The 19,686-nt window shown below is 36.1% G+C and overlaps 1 protein-coding gene across 1 annotated transcript in view; it reads left to right on the top strand.

Annotated features, from left to right (window-relative positions):
* The first annotated feature begins 267 nt into the window (after nucleotides 1-267).
* LOC107565978 (utrophin-like) overlaps nucleotides 268-19,686 on the top strand; it is a 44,490-nt gene continuing 25,071 nt past the window's right edge. The window contains exons 1-5 of the mRNA XM_016251323.1: nucleotides 268-305; nucleotides 1,499-1,584; nucleotides 8,032-8,189; nucleotides 9,834-10,000; nucleotides 17,969-18,080. Coding sequence (XP_016106809.1) covers nucleotides 271-305; nucleotides 1,499-1,584; nucleotides 8,032-8,189; nucleotides 9,834-10,000; nucleotides 17,969-18,080 — 558 coding nt within the window. The 5' untranslated portion in view covers nucleotides 268-270. The remainder of the gene's footprint in view (nucleotides 306-1,498; nucleotides 1,585-8,031; nucleotides 8,190-9,833; nucleotides 10,001-17,968; nucleotides 18,081-19,686) is intronic.

Raw genomic sequence — 19,686 nt, 5'->3', positions numbered from 1 at the left:
AATTGCGAGATGTAAACTCGAAATTGCGAAAAATAATAATTAAAAAAGTCATAATTGCGAGATAAATAGTTGCAATTACCTTGTTTTATCTTTTTTTCAGTGTTGGAAACGGGCTTCCATAATATGCATATGATTAGAAACATAAGCGGATGAGTAGACCATCCTGAGCTTGTTTTTATGCGAGTCTGATGTAGATATACTTAATGACAATGTAAGATTTTTTTCAACCAAATTTTGACATTTTATTCTCCAAAAACTTATTTGGTGGACATGTGTCTCAACTGGCTGCTCAATGTCTACGACACGTACGTATTGCACTCTTGCGCTGTCTCTACACCAGACATGTGGCACGTTATGACACAACAACACTAGATGGCTCACATTATGATCCGAATGATGCACATCTTTACTTGACGAACACCGTTACAATTTTTGGCACAGCTGTTCCAGTCATTTTATTTTCCGTTTCCATTTGAAAACTTATGTTTTGATTTAGAAATATCATAAACTGATTGCTAAGACTTTATTATTCATTATATATATCTACATCAGACTCACATAAAAACAAGCTCAGGATGGTCTACTCATCCGCTTATGTTTCTAATCATATGCATATTATGGAAGCCCGTTTCCAACACTGAAAAAAAGATAAAACAAGGTAATTGCAACTATTTATCTCGCAATTCTGACTTTTTTATTATTTTTTTTCGCAATTTCGAGTTTACATCTCGCAATTCTGACTTTTTTTCCCCACAATTGCGAGTTTACAGACTTTCTAACTTGCAAATGCAAGCTTATATCACATTTCTGAGAAAAAAAGTCAGAATTGCGAGATGTAAACTCGAAATTGCGAAAAAAAATAATAAAAAAAGTCAGAATTGCGAGATAAATAGTTGCAATTACCTTGTTTTATCTTTTTTTCAGTGTTGGAAACGGGCTTCCATAATATGCATATGATTAGAAACATAAGCGGATGAGTAGACCATCCTGAGCTTGTTTTTATGCGAGTCTGATGTAGATATACTTAATGACAATGTAAGATTTTTTTCAACCAAATTTTGACATTTTATTCTCCAAAAACTTATTTGAAACCTTAAAAGTAGACACTTTACTTGCATTTGATGTGCTTTCTATGGACATAAAATCACTTTTGTACATACAAGCGGACATCTTAACGTCTTTGACCCATTTGCAGTTGTGCAAATAACATTAAAGTTGTTTCATTGTTCTGAATATTTTTAAGTCGGTGCATTCCCGTTGTGAATCAGGTAGGAGACAAAGAAATCCCCTCGTTTTGCTGAAGGCTCGCCTGGAGCTCACAGGTGATTGATGTGTTGTGTGTATTTCAGACCCCCTCAAGCTGCAACCTTGGATGCTTCCAACATAGACTCAGTGTTATACAAACTAAACACTACTGAAATGTATTCCCTAATTGATAATGGGCAAATGTATAGTATTGTCTTCTTTCTCTTATCCACAATGTTTTTGTATGCCACAGGGGTCGCAGTGGGAAAATTCGAGTTCTGTCCATGAAGATTGGTCTTCTCTCTCTTTGTAAGGGTCACCTGGAGGAGAAATACAAATGTAAGCTCTTTTTCATAAGAAATGTTGAATCAACAACAATAACACAGTATTATTGTGTTCTGTTTTACTAACATCATAACCGGAAGTGAGAATCAAACGATAATCGTATCATGAACATATCATGTTAATCCAATCTGAAAAGACTATTTGGTGGCCAACTTTATTTTCAAGCTGATAACCCCATTAGAAAGAAAAAAAACACTCACACATTAATGTATATTCATTCATATACATATGTTACTGGGGTATATTTGTAGCAATAACCAAAAATACATTGTATGGGTCAAAATTATTGATTTTTCTTTTATGCCAAAAATCATTAGGATATTAAGTAAAGATCATGTTCCATGAAGATATTTTGTAAATTTCCTACTGTAAATATATTAAAACTTAATTTTTGATTAGTAATATGCATTGCTAAGAACTTCATTTGGACAACTTTAAAGGCGATTTTCTCAGTATTTCGATTTTGTTGCACCCTCAGATTCCAGATTTTCAAATAGTTGCATCTCGGCCAAATATCGTCTTATCCTAACAAACCATATATGTACAGGTGCGTCTCAATAAATTAGAATGTCGTGGAAAAGTTCATTTATTTCAGTAATTCAACTCAAATTGTGAAACTCGTGTATTAAATAAATTCAATGCACACAGACTGAAGTAGTTTAAGTCTTTGGTTCTTTTAATTGTGATGATTTTGGCTCACATTTAACAAAAACCCACCAATTCACTATCTCAACAAATGAGAATATGGTGACATGCCAATCAGCTAATCAACTCAAAACACCTGCAAAGGTTTCCTGAGCCTTCAAAATGGTATCTCAGTTTGGTTCACTAGGCTACACAATCATGGGGAAGACTGCTGAACTGACAGTTGTCCAGAAGACAATCACTGACACCCTTCACAAGGAGGGTAAGCCACAAACATTAATTGCCAAAGAAGCTGGCTGTTCACAGAGTGCTGTATCCAAGCATGTTAACAGAAAGTTGAGTGGAAGGAAAAAGTGTGGAAGAAAAAGATGCACAACCAACCGAGAGAACCGCAGCCTTATGAGGATTGTCAAGCAAAATCGATTCAAGAATTTGAGTGAACTTCACAAGGAATGGACTGAGGCTGGGGTCAAGGCATCAAGAGCCACCACACACAGACATATCAAGGAATTTGGCTACAGTTGTCGTATTCCTCTTGTTAAGCCACTCCTGAACCACAGACAACATCAGAGGCATCTTACCTGGGCTAAGGAGAAGAAGAACTGGACTGTTGCCCAGTGGTCCAAAGTCCTCTTTTCAGATGAGAGCAAGTTTTGTATTTCATTTGGAAACCAAGGTCCTAGAGTCTGGAGGAAGGGTGGAGAAGCTCATAGCCCAAGTTGCTTGAAGTCCAATGTTAAGTTTCCACAGTCTGTGATGATTTGGGGTGCAATGTCATCTGCTGGTGTTGGTCCATTGTGTTTTTTGAAAACCAAAGTCACTGCACCCGTTTACCAAGAAATTCCCACAATTGCGAGTTTACAGACTTTCTAACTTGCAAATGCAAGCTTATATCACATTTCTGAGAAAAAAAGTCATAATTGCGAGATGTAAACTCGAAATTGCGAAAAATAATAATTAAAAAAGTCAGAATTGCGAGATAAATAGTTGCAATTACCTTGTTTTATCTTTTTTTCAGTGTTGGAAACGGGCTTCCATAATATGCATATGATTAGAAACATAAGCGGATGAGTAGACCATCCTGAGCTTGTTTTTATGCGAGTCTGATGTAGATATACTTAATGACAATGTAAGATTTTTTTCAACCAAATTTTGACATTTTATTCTCCAAAAACTTATTTGAAACCTTAAAAGTAGACACTTTACTTGCATTTGATGTGCTTTCTATGGACATAAAATCACTTTTGTACATACAAGCGGACATCTTAACGTCTTTGACCCATTTGCAGTTGTGCAAATAACATTAAAGTTGTTTCATTGTTCTGAATATTTTTAAGTCGGTGCATTCCCGTTGTGAATCAGGTAGGAGACAAAGAAATCCTCAATTTCCAAAAATTGACACTTATGACTGGTTTTGTTGTCCAGGGTCACATATATAAATTAATAAATATTAAAAACTGTTTAAATACATTGTGGAATTGAATTTGATGGGTAGCCCTTTTTCCCCTTTAATTATTAGCTAAATAATGCTGTTTACTTGTAAAAACATAATTTTACCAATAATTATCATTGAAGTATGATTTTTAAAGTAGTATATTTTGTTGTGCCAAGTATAATATAAATTTTTACTGTAAATTATATAGTAATTGTTAGATTTAGCTGTATTTGGCTGAGCAGTGGTTTGGGTGGCTCACTATGTATTCGATTTCTCTTATACAATAAAATAAGTAAGCTTGACCAGAGTTCTTGTGGGGAGAAGAATTTGAAGGTAGCAGTATAGCAGGTCTTCAACAGAGATGTTAACTTGTTGGTCTTCAAAATATCTTAACCCTTGTAAGGGGCCGTTTACACAACATCGTTTTCAGCCAAAAATGGGAAACTTTTTATGTGTTTTGCCTGTTCGTTTACACGACAGCGGCGTTTTGGGGTCCAAAAACGCATATTTTTGAAAACGGGTTTCAAAGTGCAAGTTTTCGAAAACGCCACCGTTATCGTTTCTGTCTAAAAACCCAAAACGGTAATCTTTGAAAACGGTGACGTCATGCGCACACGTAGTACGTGTTAGGTTTGTAGACATGCGCAGTACGTGTCGATTTTAAAGGCAAGCGCGAACAAACATACACAACAATGGCAGAGTACATGGTACTGTTGTTACTGCTCTTCAAAAATATTACAACCAACAGCAGAAACGCATCATATACATCATATAATCGTCACTTCCCTACAGGCACTGTTTACTAACAAGGTGACAGCGCCAACTACTGGCCTGGCATACGTAATACAGCACTTTTGGCCGTTTTAGCGGATATGTGTAAACGCAAATCGTTTTGAAAACGTTGTCGTGTATACGTGAAACTTTTTAAAAATGCAAGGGAAAAACTTTTCAGTTTTTGACTATATCGTTGTCGTGTAAACGTAGCCTAAGAATCTCAGCTTCTCCCAAAGTTCTGTCTGTGAGACAGAACTTTATACCTGAAGACAAAAGGGCTACAAACAGTACAGTAGATACTGTTAGAGCCTCCCGCTGGAGATCCTGCTATCTACAAGAAGTTCCTGAGGAATGCTGTTCCTTTGTTATTCTAATTGTATGGACCATTTGGTTCACACCTTTACAGACCGTTCCTGTTGATTGCATCTGAGGCACAGTCACAATGCAAATGCATCTGACATTATTCATTTGAAACAACTATATTTTACAGAGGAAAAAATGCATGGGAAAATTGTTAATACTTAGTAAGCTTACTTTACTGAACCATTTTTACGTTCTTTTTTCTTTAAAATGACAGTTTTTAAATGTGTTGCATCAGTGTTGTCACTGTTAAACAAAGTTAAAGCTAGTAAAATAGTTTCTGTTAATTTAAATAAAGCTGACATATAAATATTAGATGGAAAAACTTACAAAATTTATAAATGTTGCATTGACAACTAACTGAAATACAATAAATTTAATTTGTAGTACTAAAATTACTAAAACTGAAAAAAGAAGAAAAGTAATAAAAAAAAACTAAATTACTTATTTAAACTCAAATTAAAACTTTAAAGCTTATTCAGAATATTAATAAATACTATAATAGTATCTAATTAATAGTAAAATGACAGTGTCACATTTTGTTAGGTAGCCCACCACCACTGTAAACATTTGTCCAAAAACCTGTGTCACGTATCAGTGTATTAACATCAAATATAGGTAGTATGAGGTCTAAGGCTAAACGGAGGTTCATTATTTGTGCTGGTTGAGGTTTTTGTTGTGTATTTGCTGTTAATTTGTCTGTATACTGAATATTTTGGTGTTTGTGCCCTGCAGCATTGTTAGATCGCATGTACAAATCCCAGCCATATCCCTTTTAATTAATGTGTTTGTGAAGCACCACAAACCCCATGACGCTCTACCTAAAAGCTACTCTACTCTAAAAGCACAGTCATATGAAAGCAAAGACTGCACTCCCATTATGCACTTCTTCATGTAATTGAGCTTTTTGCTCTTTTAAGTTCTGACTCATCTCAGGAGTCATTAGTCCTCTGAGTGATCAAAACTTACAGTAGATGAATCCCTGTGTTGCTTAGTTTACAGGCTGCAGCAGCGATTGTTCTCCATGTCTGAGTTACCATTGACAGACCAAAAATGACATACAGTGCTCGGTCAGCAGTTTGAGGTTCAGTCGGTCTGGTCAGCACTTTGTAAAGCAGAGCTGAGTGACAGACAATCACAGACGCTTCGGTGCCAGGTTTGTTCGCTGACCTTGAGTTAACACAGCGCACAGTGAAATTGAGTCAGTGTGACTTCAGTTGTGTGTGTTGGAGTGAGAATAGAGTTTATTGAACTGCTGTGATGCTCTCAGGACAGAGGGCTGGAGTTCAGCGCTGTGTGTGTGTGTGTGTGTGTGTGTGTGTAACAGCTCTGGCAGGGGTCTGCTCTTGCTCTGGTAATCAAGGTCATCTCTGTCCCTGAGCCAAGGTCAGAAAGAGAGAGATGGATGAATGATGGAAATTGACTTTGATTTTATCATTAACTGAATGACTTATAGTTTGCTTTACTGTTATCTGTTCATTTACATTACATTTTAAACCATATGTAGATTACTGAAGGGATTGCTTTAAATATTAAATGAAAAAGAAGTTGAATTATCTTCTCTTTTTTTTTATCCACATAAATGATGTATGCCGAGAAGCATTCGAGATGGGGTTGAACGCTCACATTTAAAAGAACAGAGACTGAACGCATACTGTTATGAGCTGTGGAAAATAATTTCATAGAATGGCTGTATGTTTTATTCATACGGTTTAACAGAGAACTTTTCGGAAAGCTTTGACAGAGGAGACAAAAATAAACAATTTATACTTGAGAAATGGTAAGCAGATATAGCCTTTAGCATAATCAAAAAAAAAATCTGTCTGCATCTATCTTTCTGTATCTATCTGTCTGTCTGTATCTACCTGACTGTCTGTCTGTATCTGTCTAACTGTCTTTTTGTATCTAGCTGTCTGTCTGTCTGTATCTAGCTGACTCTGTCTGTATCTCTCTGTCTGACTGACTGTCTGTCTGTATCTATCTGTCTGACTGACTGTCTGTATCTACCTGACTGTCTGACTGTATCTATCTGTGTCTGTACCTGACTGTCTGTCTGTATCTATCTATCTATCTATCTATCTATCTATCTATCTATCTATCTATCTATCTATCTATCTATCTATCTATCTATCTATCTACTGTCTGACTGTATCTATCTGTGTCTGTACCTGACTGTCTGTCTGTATCTATCTATCTATCTATCTATCTATCTATCTATCTATCTATCTATCTATCTATCTATCTATCTATCTATCTATCTATCTACTGTCTGACTGTATCTATCTGTGTCTGTACCTGACTGTCTGTCTGTATCTATCTATCTATCTATCTATCTATCTATCTATCTATCTATCTATCTATCTGTCTGTCTGTCTGTCTGTCTGTCTGTATGTCTGTCTGTCTGTCTGTCTGTCTGTCTGACTGTCTGTCTGTCTGACTGTCTGTCTGACTGTCTGTATCTACCTGACTGTCTGTCTGTATCTATCTGTCTGTCTGTCTGTATCTATCTGTCTGTCTGTCTGTATCTACCTGACTGTCTGTCTGAATCTAGCTGTCTGTCTGTCTGCATCTGTCTGTCTGACTGTCTGTATCTATCTACCTACCTGACTGTCTGTTTGTCTGTATCTAGCTGACTGTCTGTCTGTATCTTTCTGTCTGACTGTCTGTCTGTATCTGTCTATCTGACTGTCTGTCTGTATCTACCTGACTGTCTGTCTGTCTGTCTGTATCTAGCTGACTGTCTGTCTGTCTGACTGACTGTCTGTATCTGTCTGTCTGTCTGACTGTCTGTCTGTATCTAGCTGTCTTTCTGTATCTACCTGACTGTCTGTCTTTCTGTTATTTAGCTAGCTGTCTGTCTATCTTATATCATCCTTCCATTCCATCCATTCAAGATGGATAGTTACCACACCTGTCTGTCTGTCTATATCAGTCTATTTATCTGTCTGGCTATCTATCCATGAATCAGAGATAGATATTACTGTTTCTCAGTAAAGTTTCTCATCTCTCATGGGCCGCTCACACAAAACGTGATTCTGCACGCTACTGCTCTGCTTTTCCAGTGTTTTCTATGTAAACGTGCTAGAAGGACATCTTTGGCCATTGTGCTCACGTATCACGTCTTTTGCAACATCTCTCAACGTTTTTCCAATGCTTTGTAAATGAAAAAAGTTTACATTTTAAACACTTTATAGATGATTTCCTGTGTTTTTTTGTGTCTCTCTCAGGTCTGTTTAATCAGGTGTCATCGGCGGGTGATACGTGTGATCAGAGGCAGTTGGGTCTTCTGCTGCATGATGCCATTCAGATCCCTCGACAGCTGGGCGAAGTGGCGGCCTTCGGCGGGAGCAACATCGAGCCCAGCGTCCGTAGCTGCTTCCAGCATGTATGTGAACACACACACACACACACACACATCAGTGCATTATGATGATCACAGCATGTGTGTTTCACTCTGATATGTCTGTGTTTATGACTGATGTCCTATTCAGTGAAAGAACAGTGTGAATTATTGAAGCCGTCTGCTCGTGATATCCTCAGATTACCTCACAGAAAGCTGTGTGTGTTAATGGTGTTGTCAGCATGAGTGTTCATATTTTTTGTCCTCCAGTCATTTTGCTACTGTAAATCCTACAGCAGTTAGACTGGAGGCTATAAATACACGCTTTATGTGTGTGAGTGAGAGTGAGAGTGAGAGTGTGTGTGAGAGAGTGTGTGTGAGTGAGAGTGAGAGTGTGTGTGAGAGTGAGAGTGTGTGAGTGAGTGTGTGTGTGTCTCAATGATAAGTGACATTTAAAGACTCTTGCATGGGTACGTTCCACTGCTGACATCACTGCCAAGAATGTTGCTGCTGTACAACAGAAACATTCCTGCCAAAATCCCTTCTTATTTGATCATTTATTTGCCTTTGTCTCATTTGTTTTGTAAAATTGAAATATGAGAATTTGTTTACCACAGAGTTGAAATAATTGCAGGAATGTTCCAGGATCAAACGAGCTCCATAGGCCGCATCTTTGGCATTCTGACGATACTACAGAAAATCATTTCAGCTCAGTCCTCAGTTTGTAAAATCAAATGCAAATCATGTTTATAGAAAGACACTTACAATGGAAGACAGACAGGATAAACATTCAAATACAAGCTGTTTTTAAAAATATAATAATCAATAAATACTGTATGTTAAAGGGATAGTTCATGAGCTGTAAATGAAAATTCGGTCATCATTTACTCACCCACATATCGTTCCAAATCTGTTCAACTTTCTTCTCCAGAAAGTTTTTACTCTCGTTTCCCCTTTCCATTAATGTAAAGAATAATTTATTAAATTTGTTTGTGTTAAGTTTTAACCATTCTTTCAACTTTGATTTAAAACACTAAGCCCATTAACTTTCACATGATATGTGCAATAATACCAGAAAGATTGTTTATAAGCAGGTCAGTACAGAATTACAGCAGTAATTATGTCTCTGTAACCTTTATCCACATGTAACAGTATTCCCACCGCTAAAAGGATGATTTAAAGGCTTCACAGCTCAAATAATACATCTATTTATACAAAAATATGAATACAAGCTCTTTAACAAGTACACAAACAGGACATTCTGCTTTTAAACCCTTCAGAATGTCTCGCCTCATTGACTTATAAGTTATAAGTGCATCACTGTAAACCGAGTTTACAGAGATCCTTCTGAGAATTCATAGATGGGCTGTATGACAGATGAAATGTAATATGCTTACAGTTAGCTAATATTCCTAGCATTGCACTGGTTAAAAATCACCCGGTAGCTGCAGGCAGTGTGACTGAATCACTGAATGCTCCGTCTTCACAGAAATATTTATGAGGCTGTTATATCTCTATAAATGCAGCCGTGCGATTGACAGTCATTTACGGTGGTCTGGTAGGAAATGCTCCGTCCGTCATCTTGATTTCAGACAGGCTGCATTGTTTATGAGTTATTCTCTCATGCTTGTTATGGGCTTTCTGAAATCCCTCCCTGATTGGCTGTTTGTGCTGACTCTCTGTTCTCAGGTGACCAATAAGGTGGAGCTGGAGCCAAGGCAGTTTATTGATTGGATGAGGCTGGAGCCACAGTCGATGGTTTGGATTCCTGTCCTGCACAGAGTGGCGGCAGCAGAAACGGCCAAACACCAGGCCAAGTGCAATATCTGTAAAGAGTTCCCCATCGTGGGCTTCAGGTACACACTCTCTCACGCACGCACACACACACACACACTGAAGAGGTTGATTTGAAGATAATGACTGGTTGACTGTACATTATGAAGAACAGACGAAAGTAAATGCGACAGATTGAAGTGTAGGGAATCCTGCCGCACTTTGAGAAGTGTTGCAATAGGCAAAGCGTGATATCAGGCAGATCTGTGAGAGATTTAAGACACACACACACACACACACACACACTGGGAGCAGAAAGGTTAGATTCACTCCCGAGGCCCAACATTCATCTAAATGTCAGCATCTGATAGCACTCTAAATAAGAGAGAGACTGATGAAAGAAGTGGAGGACAGTCTATTCAGTCAGTTCTCTGATCGGCTCGGACTCTTTTAAAAGTCCAGCTGTAAACTAGGGCTGCCAGTGTTAACATGTTAATGTTTGAGATGAGTTCAGTGCGTTACTGTCATTGAGCAGGAAAGAGACGATTCCAGGATTTCAGCTTCTGGAGGTTCAGCCATTTACTCCTTAATAAGATGTGAGGATTTCTTGCATTGTGTATGAAAGGTCACAAGATCAAATCTTTCTCACCTGAGATCTTTAAAATAATAATATTATTAATAATGATAAAGTAGTTTTGGTTTGTCTGTAGATGTATGTTAGTAATGTTGGCAGAGTGAGTTATATTTTAATTTGTAATTTCACAAAAAAAAAAGAAGGGCATTCAGGTGACACAACTCCGACTTGCTTGATGTTTTTTTAATGAATTTTATTCTTGGTAGACCGCATCGCGAGGTGAACAGTAATGTATTATTAACGGATAATATAATTATGAATTATTATTTAATGAGAATCAATTATTTATATTAATTATTAAATTAATTAATTATTTGTATTTTTTTTTATATTTAGATATAAATAATAATAAGGTATAATAATAATAATAATAATAATAATGAAATTATTAATACAGTATATACAATTATACATTTATAATTATACACACAACATATAGTTGGATTTTTATGGTTTATAGTGGAAAATCAAGGTTAATTTATTTCTAATTAAATATAAATATAATAATATATTGTTTTTATTATATGGATAGCACTTTACAGTAAGGTACAATATATTTGTTAGAGTATTTTTGAATCTTTGTTAATGTTAGCTAATCAAAATACAACTGTTCATTGTTTTGATCAAAGTTTTTATTTTAACAATGTATTAGTAAATGTTGAAATTAACATTGGTTATAGTTAATAAATGGGTAGTTGACAAATATAACATAAATATGTCTAATGGTGTGACCGCAAACATTTTGGGGAAAAAAGCACCTAACAATTAAGAAAAATCTCTCTTATGCTATTTGTATATTATTAACAATAAATCAATTATTAATAATGATTAATTATTGTTTTCTAAATGTTGCTGTTACACCATAGGACACATGTACGATATATATATATATCAACAACCCAAATGCTTTAGAAATATTTTCATTAGTTCATGTTAACTAATGTAGTTGATCAAAACTAATTAATTTGTTATCGCTATATGTAAAAGAAGTGTTGTATATAATAAATTAGCAATCAAAATGTTTAAATTAATGCATTTTAAATTGGATAAACATTTAACAGAAACGTTCCATTTGCAGTCTGTGTGTTTGTAGAATTGACCAATTGTTGAAGCTCAACTTGTGTGAAATGTTAGCTGTAAGAGAATCACTCTGTTGATGGTAATAATGGCAAAAACCACCAGAGGACTGCAGTAAAATCAATCAATCATAGCAGTAGAACATTTTATTGCATTATTATATATCAATATACTATTTAGTTTATTTGCTTCAAAGACAAGCCCAAGTTTATTATCAGCATTTATATCAGCAGTGTGCAGATGATATAATAATACAGCTGAAACACAGTGACAGTGTTAGAGGGATGCATCGTGCTCTAGTTGGTCATCACAGCCTCTATGGTGTATTTTAAGCAGTCACTGTGAGCTCCTGTCACAATAGGTGCTGACCTTTTCAAATGTCATCCATACATACATGATGCCCTGTATTACTGATAATCCTGCCATATTTAGCATCTCTGGCTACTCTGAGCGCATCAGACCACACCATCTTGTTTTCCGAGATGTTTCTTTGAGGCAGAGATTCAGTCGGACGTTTGACGGAGGAGATACGGACCGAGGTTTATCAGTGATGGATAGTAGAGAAGACTAAATGGAACAAGAGAGAGAAACAGAAAAATAAAGTCTGAGTCAGTCAAGTTTGATTTATTGAGACTGTTGAAAAAAGAAAACTTTGTGGAGAAGAAATCCTGAGGCATGATTCTGACTTCTGGAGGTTCAGCCATTTACTCCTTAATAAGATGTGAGGATTTCTTGCATTGTGTATGAAAGGTCACAAGATCAAATCTTTCTCACCTGAGATCTTTAAAATAATAATATTATTAATAATGATAAAGTAGTTTTGGTTTGTCTGTAGATGTATGTTAGTAATGTTGGCAGAGTGAGTTATATTTTAATTTGTAATTTCACAAAAAAAAAAGAAGGGCATTCAGGTGACACAACTCCGACTTGCTTGATGTTTTTTTAATGAATTTTATTCTTGGTAGACCGCATCGCGAGGTGAACAGTAATGTATTATTAACGGATAATATAATTATGAATTATTATTTAATGAGAATCAATTATTTATATTAATTATTAAATTAATTAATTATTTGTATTTTTTTTATATTTAGATATAAATAATAATAAGGTATAATAATAATAATAATAATGAAATTATTAATACAGTATATACAATTATACATTTATAATTATACACACAACATATAGTTGGATTTTTATGGTTTATAGTGGAAAATCAAGGTTAATTTATTTCTAATTAAATATAAATATAATAATATATTGTTTTTATTATATGGATAGCACTTTACAGTAAGGTACAATATATTTGTTAGAGTATTTTTGAATCTTTGTTAATGTTAGCTAATCAAAATACAACTGTTCATTGTTTTGATCAAAGTTTTTATTTTAACAATGTATTAGTAAATGTTGAAATTAACATTGGTTATAGTTAATAAATGGGTAGTTGACAAATATAACATAAATATGTCTAATGGTGTGACCGCAAACATTTTGGGGAAAAAAGCACCTAACAATTAAGAAAAATCTCTCTTATGCTATTTGTATATTATTAACAATAAATCAATTATTAATAATGATTAATTATTGTTTTCTAAATGTTGCTGTTACACCATAGGACACATGTACGATATATATATATATCAACAACCCAAATGCTTTAGAAATATTTTCATTAGTTCATGTTAACTAATGTAGTTGATCAAAACTAATTAATTTGTTATCGCTATATGTAAAAGAAGTGTTGTATATAATAAATTAGCAATCAAAATGTTTAAATTAATGCATTTTAAATTGGATAAACATTTAACAGAAACGTTCCATTTGCAGTCTGTGTGTTTGTAGAATTGACCAATTGTTGAAGCTCAACTTGTGTGAAATGTTAGCTGTAAGAGAATCACTCTGTTGATGGTAATAATGGCAAAAACCACCAGAGGACTGCAGTAAAATCAATCAATCATAGCAGTAGAACATTTTATTGCATTATTATATATCAATATACTATTTAGTTTATTTGCTTCAAAGACAAGCCCAAGTTTATTATCAGCATTTATATCAGCAGTGTGCAGATGATATAATAATACAGCTGAAACACAGTGACAGTGTTAGAGGGATGCATCGTGCTCTAGTTGGTCATCACAGCCTCTATGGTGTATTTTAAGCAGTCACTGTGAGCTCCTGTCACAATAGGTGCTGACCTTTTCAAATGTCATCCATACATACATGATGCCCTGTATTACTGATAATCCTGCCATATTTAGCATCTCTGGCTACTCTGAGCGCATCAGACCACACCATCTTGTTTTCCGAGATGTTTCTTTGAGGCAGAGATTCAGTCGGACGTTTGACGGAGGAGATACGGACCGAGGTTTATCAGTGATGGATAGTAGAGAAGACTAAATGGAACAAGAGAGAGAAACAGAAAAATAAAGTCTGAGTCAGTCAAGTTTGATTTATTGAGACTGTTGAAAAAAGAAAACTTTGTGGAGAAGAAATCCTGAGGCATGATTCTGATAAATAGATGAATTCACTTACAGAGTCGTACAAATTTGGCTTAAGCGACGTCACCCTCACTCTTGCCTTTCTCACCTCTCTTGACTTTCCTAAGAAATATATCTGTCCTCTCTATTAAAAGGTTGATTACATCATTTCAATTGGACTTTCAGTTGAACGTTAAATGACTAAACAACTTGGTCCACACTTTATGCACTTGTGGAGGGGGGTGTTCACACAGAGCACTCGGATATGGTTTAAAAAAAACGCAGCGCAGAACGTCTCCTCCAACATGTTGCCGTCGTGTTGAACATACTTAATTTATCACATGTGTTAATGTTGACTTTAACAGCCCTGAAAATGAAATAAATCCAAATGGCAGCAACAACATCATAGAAGATGTGTTCAATAAATGATTACATAAATTAAAGGGGTCATATGATGCTCTTTGGAGTGTTACAAGCTCTTGGTGCATAAAGAAGATCTGTAAAGTTGCAAAGAGTAAAGTCTCAAATCCAAAGAGATATTCTTTATAAAAGTTAAGAGTTAACCACGCCTACCTAAAACGGCTCGTTCTAACACGCCCCCACATGTCTACGTCACTATGTGGGAAGATTTGCATAACACCGCCCAAATGTTCACGCAAAGAAAGAACGTAACTTTTATTCTCGCTGTAGTATTGTTGCCGCCGCCGCCATGTCGTGAAGATGCTGTGTGTTTCGTTGTGAAAGCGAAACTACTTTGTTTGGTCTTCCAAAAGAGGACGATATCCGCTTCGTCATGCCTAGAGCTGATCCGTGCTGGTCGCTGAGAAAATACATCAACTTCTCTGTGGATCACTGGATCGGCATTCACCGTGTCCAGCCCGGGGTCGTCATATGTGGTTGCCGCAAGCCCTCCGGACTCTCCTTTGTCGAATCCGCCGGCCGCCGCTCCTCCGCTCACTCAAGCCCGCCGTGTGTGAAGCTGTGTGTTTCGTTGTGAAAGCGAAACTACTTTGTTTGGTCTTCCAAAAGAGGACACAACTAGAAATCAGTGGTTAAGTTGTATTTACAACACTGTTCCAGAACACTTCAACCTAAATATTCAGATGTGTGCAGCGCATTTTATGGAGAACTGTTTCCTGATCCTGGGAGAGTAGACTACAATGCCGGCTGTTCTGACTCACAGCCTGGAAGTAGGTTTTTTTTTATATTTAAAAATTTGCCACTGACGATTCAAACGCGGGTTTTGAGCAGTGTAGAGTAGCGCTTGTTGTTTGTCATTTCTCCGATCACAAATGCAGACATGGTTTTATGTTTACGCGATGCAACGCAACGCGTAAAAAGACAGTATAAGTCATTATAATCAGTAATTATGTCCCCACTGGATGCAACAAATGCCTCGTTTGTAATGGGTTTTCATGTTTTTGTCTCGTCGCTCCGGCCGGACACGGCATCAACAGTATGGTGAGGGGCGTAACATTTCCATCACACGCTTGAGGTATTCGGCCAATCACAACGCACTGGATAGCTGGCCAATCACAGCACACCTTGCTTTTCAGACCGATGAGCTTTGTAAAAATCTACGCGTTTCAGAAAGGCGGGGCATAGAAGAGAAACAATAATGTACAGTATGTGGAAAATAATGTGTTTTTTTAACCTTAAACCGCATAAACACATTTCAATACACCAAATACACCAAATAATGTTCTTTTTAGCAGCATCACATGACCCCTTTAAAAAAATCCACATCATGCCTGTTTATAGATTAACTCTATATCACTATAATATTTGGTGTAATTTATTCCTGTTATTATTATTATTTAGAACTGTTACACAATGTAACAAAAATTGTGACCCTGGATCACAAAACCAGTCATAACGGTCAATTTTTCGAAATTGAGATTTATACATCATCTGAAAGCTGAATAACTAAGCTTTCCATAGACGTATGGTTTGTGAGGATAGGACAATATTTGGCCGAGATGCAACTATTTGAAAATCTGGAATCTGAGGGTGCAAAAAAATCAAAATATTGAGAAAATCATCTTTAAAGTTGTCCAAATGAAGTTCTTAGCAATGCATATTACTAATCAAACATTAAGTTGTGATATATTTACGGTAGGAAATGTAGAAAATATCTTCATGGAACATGATCTTTACTTAATATCCTAATGAATTTTGGCATAAAAGAAAAATCTATAATTTTTTAATATATCAAAATCAATAAACTGCTACAAATATACCCCAGCGACTTAAGACTGGTTTTGTGGTCCAGGGTCACAATTAGTTTCACTTACATTTTTGGTTCTTCTGTAATTCTATGGTGCTAATTATTATTGTACTATTTATTTTCACGTAGCATCAATATTTTTGCTAAATATTATAGGTCAGGTAAATTTGAACTTCTATCATTAATTATGAAACACCGTTTTTTTGCTTTTGCTTTTCCTTTTGCGAGGATGGGAACATTCTAGAAGTTTCTGTAACATTTTGGAATATTCTGTAATATTCTAGTGCTGTCTGGAACATTCCAGAACATTGTGGGACTAAAATCGTCCAACGCACACTTCTGAGTGATAACAGATTAGCTTGTGCAAGTTGTCAACATATTTTTTTTTTGTTTTTATGATACACAGAAAAGTTATGTGATTTTCATATTCAGCATGTCAAACTTCATAAAGAAATATTATAAGTAAAAGCAAAAAGAAAAAGTCTCAAGGCTTATTGATTTATTTTTCAGTATCTACAAACTTCAAATTGGATTTTAGGTCAGTTTTATAATATTCATGTTATCCTGCAGAGGCTAATATAAGAGATCTTGGCTGAAGTACTGATGGTGTGATGTTTAGTCATTCTCAGCAGGGGCCTCAGTGTTATATTGTGCTTTCAGATGGGCCGCCCCAGAGAGAAAGGGAGCAGTTTTGGAAAATGCAGCATCTTTTTAGTGTCATATCATTTATGTGACAGTGCGGTGGAAATATTGCACACTGGAGGAATTACGGGACTAAAATCGTCCAACGCACACTTCTGAGTGATAACAGATTAGCTTGTGCAAGTTGTCAACATATTTTTTTTTTTGTTTTTATGATACACAGAAAAGTTATGTGATTTTCATATTCAGCATGTCAAACTTCATAAAGAAATATTATAAGTAAAAGCAAAAAGAAAAAGTCTCAAGGCTTATTGATTTATTTTTCAGTATCTACAAACTTCAAATTGGATTTTAGGTCAGTTTTATAATATTCATGTTATCCTGCAGAGGCTAATATAAGAGATCTTGGCTGAAGTACTGATGGTGTGATGTTTAGTCATTCTCAGCAGGGGCCTCAGTGTTATATTGTGCTTTCAGATGGGCCGCCCCAGAGAGAAAGGGAGCAGTTTTGGAAAATGCAGCATCTTTTTAGTGTCATATCATTTATGTGACAGTGCGGTGGAAATATTGCACACTGGAGGAATTAAATTCTATTGAATTTGCATTTCCTGGAGAGAACAGAAGAAACCAAAAAACAAACAACACACACTGTGCTGTCTTCCTCCTCACTCGATTTACATGTATATGAGGAAAATCTGTGAAATAGAAACACTTCTAAACTGTGTGGTAATGATGTTATTGAATCGAGCGTGGCGTGACTGGAGTGAGTATTCTCAAGAGGACTGTCAGTTTCAGACAAACTGAATAATAGTGGAATAACAAGTGGGTAATAGTTTGACGAAACTACAGAATGGCTGGTTTAGAGTTATGGCTATAATGAATCCAAAATAATAATGTTTTCCTGTGTAAAACCGAAAAATATTCACCACCCTCTTCCATACAATGAAAGCCTCTCATACTAATTGTCAGTGTTTTCTTTCTATCTTTGCAGATATCGCAGTTTGAAGCACTTCAACTATGACGTTTGCCAGAGTTGCTTCTTCTCTGGTCGCACAGCGAAGGGTCATAAACTCAACTACCCCGTGGTGGAGTACTGCACACCGGTGAGTTAGCTAGTGCCTGAACCTCTACCCCTCTCGTACTCTCTCTCTCTCTACCCATCAAATCAAGGCATGTCTAATTATGCTTGCAAATTGGAGCTCATAAAAGAGAGGTTTTGCATGAATGAGCATTACTGTGGGCATTCGGTAGTGGTAGATCTGTGCCTCTGGTCCAAAACCTAGTGAGATGTCTTCGTGTCTACTGACTACAAACGCAGCTACTCGGGATGCACAGTATTATCGGAACATCATTGGAATCAGCTGATAAAGGCTTAAAATGTAACGTTAACATCAGCCTGTTACGAAAATGATGCCGATGTGTCTTGCCAATAATATGAATAACTCGCATGTGCTCAGGATGTGCTAGTGATAAGATCATGTCAGCACTGTGGTCATTCTTGAAGCGAACTTTTGCCTGACTGGTGATTAGATTCACTGTTTTGGTTCAGCGCATTTCCTCTGAGAATGCAAGTACAGCGTATAGTCAGCTGTCACATTACGATACTCGTGTTTCTGAGTGAATAAAGTAGTAATTGATGTCATAAAATCACAAGTCTGTTTTGATTTAAAGTTCAGAAGCTATAGGCTGTTTATTAGTACTTATAGAGCACATATTCTGCATGACCATATTCTACATCCGTAACCCAATACCACCTTACTAACTATTAATTAGCAGCAAATTATGAGTTTGAGGCAAAAGTCTTGTTAATAGCGAGAATTGGACCTTAAAATAAAGTGACTTTTTTTTTTTTTTTTTAGAAACGTCACTGCTTACTACTTGTTTCAAAACATTCAGACAAACATTCAAATGTAACATTTCCATAATGTTCCCTTAATATTTTTCCTAACGAACAAGAAAACAAGAAAAAACATTAAAGAAAACCCACAGAAATAACATTTCCATAACAGGCGCCAACTTCTCATGCGAAACACATAAAGATTTGACTCGCAGTTAATTTCAGGTGTAGGTTTTGGTATTAGCATGTGACTAATATGCTAAGCCAGCAATATTGTAATAAGCTAACAGCATAGTACTCTGCAAAAATTATTGTGTGTAAAGTTCATTTTTAATTCAATGAAGGACACATGCAAAGTTGCCTTAGGCCCAGATCAGACAGAATTTTTTTAAAGGTCCCATATTTTACACCTTTCTGGAGTTTTATTTTCGTTAGTTTTGATGTCCTTAAGAATATATATTTGTGGTATAAGTACCAAAAACCATCTTAATATATCTTTACAGCTCCTCTCTCAGGAGCTCTGCTGAGAACAGGTCGATTTTGGCCTGTCTAATTAATATTCATGAGCCTCTCTTCTGATTGGCCTGTTGTTTTCTGAGTGACGCATGGCCAGGCCAACCACAGGTAACTAGGGTCAGCGACGTGACAGCGCTAGCTGGAGGCGGCCCATTCAAACCAGTGCAGATTCGGCTACATAAGGAGCTTAAAATATCATCTTGTTGTGATGTTGGGTGCCAGAATCTACGTAATACAGCCTCAAATTAGAAATTTGATCGCATATCTGCTACCACTGCCAGATAAAAAACCGACGACAGCTGTGGTTAAACGCGATAAAACTAGCAGACTGGACAGAAAGGATCGTCAAAAATGCT

This window comes from Sinocyclocheilus grahami, unplaced genomic scaffold (assembly GCF_001515645.1).
Source record: "Sinocyclocheilus grahami isolate Dianchi unplaced genomic scaffold, SAMN03320097.WGS_v1.1 scaffold1037.1, whole genome shotgun sequence".
Lineage (NCBI taxonomy): Eukaryota > Metazoa > Chordata > Actinopteri > Cypriniformes > Cyprinidae > Sinocyclocheilus > Sinocyclocheilus grahami.
This window is presented reverse-complemented; position numbering and strand designations above follow the sequence as displayed.